General features: G+C 41.6%; 1 protein-coding gene across 1 annotated transcript; it reads left to right on the top strand.

Moving 5' to 3' along the window:
• Positions 1–4,747: 4,747 nt before the first annotated feature.
• Positions 4,748–8,812, top strand: LOC147618810 (uncharacterized). The gene is made up of 2 exons (XM_086773881.1): positions 4,748–5,493; positions 5,637–8,812. Exons 1-2 carry the CDS (start codon positions 4,987–4,989, stop codon positions 8,382–8,384), a joined length of 3,255 nt encoding a protein of 1,084 aa, XP_086630007.1. The 5' UTR covers positions 4,748–4,986; the 3' UTR covers positions 8,385–8,812.
• Positions 8,813–9,058: the final 246 nt, after the last annotated feature.

Genomic DNA, 9,058 nt, shown 5'->3' on the forward strand with positions numbered 1-9,058 from the left:
TAGCATGACCCTATCATGTTGGGCAATGGAAGTCTGTGGGTTCAAGTCATTGGATTCAAAATTCAATCCATCGGGTGTGCCAAGTGTTAGCTATGAATCCCACTTATCTAGTTACATGTGAAAGCACTATTAAAACCTTAGACTTATGATCTTTGATATTCACTTATGACTTTTTATATCCCAGATACTTGCATGGATTTATAACCACCATTTTTTGTATTTGACACACAAGCAGTTTAAGGAAGAAAACAATTTTCATGATAACCCCCCCCCCTCTCTCTCTCTCTCTCTCTTCTATGTTTGATTTTCATGTGTGCATCTTGTATGTAACGATTCTTAGATGTTGAAGGCTTTGCCCTTCAACTCCACCACTGATGCAGAGTTGAGCCACCCTTTCTACAGTATTCATGCAAACAACCGAGTGGTTCTTTAAACCTCTAGAAAATGGCAAACAGATAGAGCAATTACTAGATGCAAGTGAAATTGTGGATTACGCAACTATGCCATGCACGAAGCTAGAGGAGGGGTGCATATCATATATAATACACTGTAACTTTTATAATCACACATAGCAAAGGTGCATATATATGAGATAACATTGAAAGATGCACAAAGCACATAGTAGAAGTATGTACAAGAAGCTAAGACTCTCCGTATGGAAGAGATCGTACTTGAAGATGAAGGGAAGAAGTGGAAATAAAAGAGAAGGAGTCTTTTGAGCTCACTCACAAGGTAGCCATGCTGGATGATCACTTGTCTAGATCTAATAGAATAATCCAGCAGAAAAGTTGAATTATCAACAAGTGTAGTGCCGATATATAAAGGCATGCTCTAGGGTGGATAAAATGCAAGTTAATAAGATGCAAAGAGCCTTAGAGAAAAACATGAACGATTTGCTAATGTAACTGCAAGTTAAGGATGACCGTGTAAAGGCATTGGAGGAGGGGTTGCAGAGAGGGTAAAAGATGCCCAGAAGCAAGCCGAAGGCCTTCCATACCTTGCACTCAACAGCCATGAGGAAATGGAGACACTTTGAAAGGTGTAGCATTAATGCTCCCTCTAATCTCCTATGCTATAGTGAGAGCCCTCATAATTAGAAGAAGCTAATAATTAGAAGAAGCTAATAAAATATAGCTTGGGCCTTGCTTTTATTTGCCAAGGGATGATGCTCGACGAGCCCCTCACCCTATTACAACTTTCCAGACTATACAAGGAGGTCCCCCCAGCTCTAGAGGCTCATGTAACAATGATGATTTTTCATGGTATCTTGGCCTTGCACAATTTTGCAGATTATATCAAGCTCAAATGCACCCCATGGTACAAACTTCATTGCATGGGTATTCTTATTCAAAAATGAATCTCTTGACTTAGCTAAATAATGCTTGGCTTTGGCAAAAGGCTCTGCAAAAAAACAATAGCCAAAGAGTACACAGTGAGGGTACCGATGGGATTGGCTATACATAAAGTACATGGTGAGGGTACCGATGGGATTGGCCATACATAAAGTACATGGTGAGGGTGTCGATGTGGGATTAGCCATATGTAGAGAAGATTTAAAATTGCTGGAGGGCACTGGAAAGAAATTAAACTGCAAAACCTAGAAAAATCTAGCAAATATGGTGTGCTCAACATCATATGAGCCCACCAACTTTTTGCTACTTTATCTTCGTATCGATATGCGACTTCAATTACAAATAGAGGAGAATGCATATTACTTTATCTTCGTATCCATAGGTAGCTTTAATTACAAAGAGAGGAGAATGCATATTTCTTTGGAACGGAGTACATGGCTTATCCCATAGGAAGAACAAGGAGAAGTGGAAGATTTCCTTGAGGAACTAGAGTGCTCAAAAAAGCACCAAGGACCAGATCATTCAAATAGCTCTAAGGAGGGGGAAGAAGACTGCATTTATTTCATACACCTTGCAGGTCCCCATTGTGAGTAGCCTTATTATAGCATTCACCTTGGTTACATCAAAGTAGCACTTAGCATTTGCAAGTTAGGTGCTTGGGTACTATTAGAAATGATAAATAGTGATGTATTTTAGATGTTATACCACTGAGGATAAGCTTGACGAGAAAACTACCCGTTATGGTCCTATATGATGCGGCATGTATTGGTAGCCAAAGGGCTATGGAATGTTGTGGTTGGTACTAAGAAACATACTGCCTCCTTTGATGAACATGATGTAGAATGTATATATGTAGACATGGACTCGGTTTCACACAGTGCATTACCCCAGCGTAGCATACCTCATATGCGGGAACAAACAAAGTGGGATAGAAGAGATGCGTAGGCACATGTTGCTTGATTTGTCAGTCAAGAGGAGTATCATTCCTCACATTCAGTCATGCAAGACTACTAAACATGCTTAGGATACACTTGCATCATTGTACCAAGTATGTAATGAAGCACGTGTTGCTTATATATGCAAGCAATTAGAGTCAGATGAGGGAGACTCCATGGACAATTTACTTACAAGAATCAAGGATTTTAAAGAGCAGTTGGCCAATGTTGATGAAGTATATCGTGACAGCTCATTGGTGCTTTACTGTCTTGAATGCATTGCTAGACTCGTATATCAAGGTTTTGCTTCTACCATTAGAATCATGAGATGAAAGGCAATCCAAATGCCTTGAAGTTTGAGGAGTTGGTTTTTGTGCTCTTGCAAGAAAAGAAATCTAGGCAAAACAAATCTGTCATGCATACATGAGATTAGGCTTTTACTACCAGTCAACAAAGAGGCAAAGGTAAATCCTTTCCTTAGGGTAGTTATAAGTCAAAATCAGAGTCATAAGGCAAGCCTGCACACAAGGAGGAAGGTGACAAGCCAAAGAAAAAGGGGAAATGAAAGTATTTTACGAAACTTGTTCACTACATTAATGAGTGCAAGAAGCAAGTGGAGAAGAAGAAAAAGAAAGACTCAGGTATGGCTATAACTAATGCATTAGCATCTAATGTGAAAAACAAAGAATCTACAAACTATGCACATGATGATTGGGCTTTCATTGTGCAATGCAGTTATGACCCTTCACATAAGGATGTATGCATGGTTGTTATTACAGATGTACATGTTTGGTATTTTGACAGTGGTGCTAGTAAGCACATTACTTCTCATCGTAGTTTGTTCTCACACTTAAATCTGGTCCATAGGGAAACACTATAACATGTGCAAAAAACTCCTCATATCATGAAAAGGAGTTGGTAAAATTGTTCTCACTGTTGTAAATGATGAAACAATCATACTTTCAAATATATTATATGTACCAGGGATTAAGAAGAACTTGTTATCTGTCTCTGCCATTACTAAGACTAGCGTAGTGGTGGTTCAGTTTGTGGATGACAGATGTATTGTTCATGATCGCTGTGACGATAAGACAATTGTTACTTTTGGTACTTTGTCTCATGTTCTTTTATAAGCTAGATGCATATGAAAGACAAAGGCATTCTCTATGTATAATTGCTACCACAAAGGAAATGGGTGATGCTAAGCTATGATGGCATGCATGCTTTAGTCACTTGAACTTTGGCAGTATGCAGCATTTGCATAAACATAACATGGTGTCTAAGCTACCACATCTTAAAGCCCCTATCAACAAACATGTTTGTGAGAGGGTTGTGTTCTTGGAAAAATATAGCGTATATCATTTCCCAAAAATGGGTGATGCTAAGCTATGATGGCATGCATGCTTTAGTCACTTGAACTTTGGCAGTTTGCAGCATTTGCATAAACATAACATGGTGTCTAAGCTACCACATCTTGAAGCCCCTATCAACAAACATGTTTGTGAAAGGGTTGTGTTCTTGGAAAAATATAGCGTATATCATTTCCCAAAAATGGTTCAGTTAGAGTTGTCAAAAAATTATAGCTTATACACAATGATGTATGTGGTCCTATGAGGACACCTTCATAAATGATTAGTCTAGACATACCTGGGTATATCCATTGAAATAGAAATTAGAAGTTTTTTATATGCTCCAAGCACTTTGCTGTGCTATGGTTGAAAATGCTTCTACATATGTAAGATTGGTATCTTGAGTACTGATCGAGAGGGGGAGTATATGTCTAAGGAGTTTCAAGCATACATGGCTGATCATGGGACAAAACACCAATGTACTGTGCCCTATACACCTTAGCAAAATGGTGTAGCTGAATGCAAAAACAGGTCTCTCATGGAGATGGCATGATGCATAGTCAAAAGTCAAGAGTTACCTCATGGTTTCTGTCTAGAAGTAGTCATGTGTGCAACATATGTTTTGAATAGGTGTCCTACAAAAGCTATGCCTTTTGAGGCTTACAATGGCAAAAAGCCTTTTATGGCTCACTTAAGCATTTTTGGTGGTTGTCTTGCTTATGTACTTGTGCTTAAGCAAGTTTGCAGTAAGCTTAACAATAAAACCGTTAAATGTATTTTTATGGGATACAGCTCAAAAAGTAAGGGTTATCGTCTCTATCATCCTACCACCAAATGGATTCTTGTGAGTTAATGATATTGTTTAATTACGATTTATGTATTAAACTATTTTTATTACAATAGCATAAATCTCATATTATAGATTCTCTATAGTTAAAATTTTTTATTTAAAAAAGTGTGTAGATTATATATCATTTTATAATATGTCTAATAATATATTAAACTATTACTATTGTTAATGCTATATCGATACATTTTTAAACATTGTTTAAGTTAATGTAGATTACACTTTAATAAAGTAGCTTCATTTCTTCATGCTACAAAAGACCGCTTTGAAGGAGATTACAATTTTATACGATGGTTCAAGCTCAAAATTGTCCTTATGTAAGAAATGGTGCGCTCCTCCTCAAGCATTGGCCGACCGAAGGCGAATAGCTCATTTAAGAAATTGCCCGAATCTTAGCTTCATTAGCAGAAAAAGCAGATTCTGCGTTTGCTTTTGATCTGGGCTTTTCGGCGGTCAAAATCTTCTTTTGTTTCTTTCGATCCCCAGGAAGAGAGCTTGTATCAATGGCACAAGAAGAAAAATATGCTTCTTCTGAAAAAGAAAAGACCACAAACCCTAGCAGGAGAAGAGTTCGCAACATATGCATTTTGGCTCATGTGGACCATGGCAAAACCACCCTTGCAGATCACTTGATAGCATCAGGAGGGGGTGGAGTACTGCACCCAAAACAAGCAGGTAAACTAAGATACCTTGATTACAGGGATGATGAGCAGCTTCGTGCCATCACCATGAAGAGCTCCTCCATTGCCTTGAGCTACCAGGGACATATCATCAATCTCATAGATTCTCCAGGCCATGTGGATTTTTGCAGTGAAGTGTCTACCGCGGCGCGGCTGAGTGACGGTGCCCTTGTCCTTGTGGACGCCTGTGAAGGCGTCCACATCCAGACCCATGCTGTCCTGAGACAGGCATGGATTGAAAGAGTCACTCCTTGCCTTGTCCTCAACAAAGTTGACCGGCTCATAACGGAGCTCAAGATGAGCCCTGCAGAGGCGTATTTGCGGCTCCAGGTTAGATTTTTACTGTGCTTTACTTGTACACAATCAATCTTTAGAGTATCATGCTGTGCTCGGTTGCTACATTTCAGTATACTGTCTGCATGTGTTATTATGTTGCACAAGGACCATTTTCTAATGTGGAGATTCTTATCCAGGGCATCCTGATGGAGGTGAACAACATCATCAATACATTCCGCTCTGAAAAGTACTTGTCAGATGTGGACTCAATCCTCGCTGGAACAACTCATGTTGTGGAATCAGATGGGAGCAGGGGCATGGAGGATGGGGCAAATGAGCATTCAAACCAGTCGGCTGGCTTAGAAGACGATGAGGATGATGCGTTTGCCCCAGAGCGTGGTAATGTTGTGTTTGCATGTGCATTGGATGGATGGGGTTTTCGGATAGATCACTTTGCATCCCTCTATGCTACAAAGCTTGGTGCAAGTCAAAAGGTGCTGAGAAAAGCCTTATGGGGAGATTACTATTACATGCCAAAGACAAAGAAGATTGTGGGCAAGAAGGCTTCTGGGGGCAAAGCAAAGCCTATGTTTGTTCAATTCATTCTGGAGCCTTTGTGGCAGGTCTACAATGCAGGTTTGCAAGGAAGTTCAGGTCAAGAAATGCTACATAAGATCATCAAATCCATGAACCTGACAGTTCTGGCACGTGATCTGCAGCACAAGGATGCCAAAGTGGTTCTCCAGGCGGTTATGAGCCGATGGCTGCCCCTAGCAGAAAGTATCTTTTCAATGGTGGTTGACTCACTACCGGATCCTGTCTCTGCACAATCAGACAGAATCATCCGCTTTTTCCCAGATGAAAGTGGGGTAAAAAGCTCAAAAGATGAGGCGATGATGGGTCTAGAGAAGGCCAAAAATGCTGTGAAATTGTGTGATGACAGTGCTGATGCTCCGTGTATTGTGTTCGTGTCAAAAATGTTTGCAGTTCCCATTGATTTGCTACCACGACAAGGGCCAGATGGAGAGCCTCTGCCAGATATGGAGGAGGAACTGAATAGCTTAGGAGATGTGGGTCATCGAGAATGCTTCCTTGCATTTGCAAGGGTTTTTAGTGGTGTGTTGTGTGCTGGCCAGAAAGTGTTGGTTTTATCTCCTCTCCATGATCCAACCAGGGTGGAACCTGACAAAAAACAAATGCAGGAGGCAGTTGTCCAAGGACTCTACATGATGATGGGAAGAGGTTTAGAGCCAAAAGCATCTGTCTCAGCTGGCAATCTTGTTGCAATCAGGGGTTTGGGACAGTATATCCTAAAGATGGCAACACTTTCCACCACCCCATTCTGCAGGCCTTTTAGAAGCATGACATTTCAGGCTGCCCCTATTATGCGTGTAGCTATCGAGCCATCTGATCCTGCAGACTTGGGTGCCTTAACACGAGGTTTACGCTTGCTGAATCGAGCCGATCCATTTGTGGAGGTTAATATCTCCGTCACAGGTGAGCATGTGATTGCTGCTGCTGGGGAGGTACACTTGGAGAGGTGCATCAAAGATCTAAAAGAGCGCTTTGCGAAGGTTAATTTGGTAGTTTCTGCACCACTGGTGGTCTTTAAGGAAACGATTGAGATTGAAAAGGCAGCTTCTTTAGAATCATCCAAAAATATTCTGTCTTCAGAGGTGGTAGAAAAGACTACTGCCAATGGAAGATGTACAGTCCGAGTGCACGTCACCAAGTTGCCTCTGGGTTTGACAGAGGCTCTGGAAGAGAACGGGGAGATTTTGCAGAAGCTTCTACAAGATTCTGATGTGAAGGAGACCAGCCAGATTAGAGAGCATGCAATGAAAGAGGAAAGTGATACACAAGACCCATTGACGGTGCTAAGGAACCGAGTGGTTGCTGCAGTGCAAGTTGATTGTGCCAGTGGTAGCCATGGAAACGAGAAGCGCAAGAGTGAAACTGATGCAAAAACATGGCTAAACAGGTTAGAAAGGATCTGGTCATTGGGTCCTAGACATGTGGGGCCCAATTTGCTTCTCACACCCGTCTTTAGGGTTGGAAAGGATTCAGAAGGGCTGGCTGACCAGTTTGAAGGAACTTCCATGGCAAGTACTTCAAGCGCTGAAACTGTCCTCATAAAGGGAGCTCCACATGTATCTAAAAGGCTTGGGATTGTTAAAGATGGCACGGACGTTGAGCAGTCAGATGGTGCATGCAGTACTAGCTCTTCTGCTTTGGTTATGGAGGCAGAGGCCCTTGAGAGTAGTGTTATATCAGGATTTCAACTGGCAATGGCATCGGGTCCACTCTGTGAGGAACCTATGTGGGGCTTAGCATTCACTGTGGAAGCTGTAGTACTGGCAAGAGGAACGGGAGTGGCTGAGAATGGTGATGCGACAGGAGCAGTGGATGATGGGGTAGCAGCCGTTGTTACGGACCAGTATGGCCCTTTCTCTGGTCAGGTGATGACAGCAGTTAAAGAGGCATGCCGTGCAGCCATGTTGGCCAAAAGCCCAAGGCTGGTGGAGGCAATGTACTTTTGCGAAATAAGTACACCCACTGAGTTTTTGGGTCAAATGTATGGAGTTTTGGGAAAGAGGCGTGCTCGGGTGCTCAAGGAAGAAATGCGAGAGGGCACTGACATGTTTACCGTACATGCTTACATGCCTGTTGCTGAGAGCTTTGGCTTCACAGATGAGCTGAGAAGGAAGACCTCAGGGGCAGCAAGCCCGCAATTGGTTCTTAGCCATTGGGAGGAGCTTTCACAGGACCCTTTCTTTGTGCCTCGAACTGAAGAAGAGCTTGAGGAGTTTGGGGATGGATCCAGTGTTCCCCTCAACACGGCAAGGAAACTCATTGATGCTGTAAGACGGCGGAAAGGTTTGCCTGTAGAAGAGAAGGTAGTGCAGCATGCAACAAAGCAAAGAACATTAGCTCGAAAGGTTTAGCAAAATTTGAGCCAGGTGGGGAGAATTCAAACACAGGAACACAAGAGGTGTATTCAAGGAAATTGGCGAAGGAATCCATTGCAAAGCCAGATGAACACAGCTGAAGGTTGTGAGCTCGTAACGTAAATGTTGTCATGAGCAATAATAAAGCCTTGCAAGGGATCTTCGCATTTGCTGGTTATGTTTTGGGTGCAACCAAAAACCAGAAATATTAAGGACATGGATCAACAGTAAGCCATAGTATTCGCAGCTTATCATTTCTTGTCTAGACAATATATGTGCCAAAGTATAAACTGACAGTCCAGTACAATACTGCAAAATGAGCCAATCCCTTGTGTCGACATTATTCATGTGTTATATGAATTCATGTGCTACATGTTATGTAATGTGTTGCTATGTTTTATACAAATGAATTGTATTTATACAAAGTATGTGTGTGTGTGTGTGTGTGTGTGTGTGTGTGAGAGAGAGAGAGAGAGAGAGAGAGAGAGAGAGAGCGAGAGTCTTACATGTGCGCTGAAAAAATGTCTTATAAGTATTTATATAAAGTATGTATGTGTGTGTGTGAGAGAGAGAGAGAGAGAGAGAGAGAGAGAGAGAGAGAGAGAGTCTTACATGTGCGCTGAAAAAATGTCTTATAAGTAGTAATAGATCATATTACCATTTGCTAAGGT

The sequence above is a fragment of the Cibotium barometz genome, chromosome 34 (genome assembly GCF_041138505.1).
Source record: "Cibotium barometz isolate CiBa-2024 chromosome 34, ASM4113850v1, whole genome shotgun sequence".
Taxonomy (NCBI): domain Eukaryota; kingdom Viridiplantae; phylum Streptophyta; class Polypodiopsida; order Cyatheales; family Cibotiaceae; genus Cibotium; species Cibotium barometz.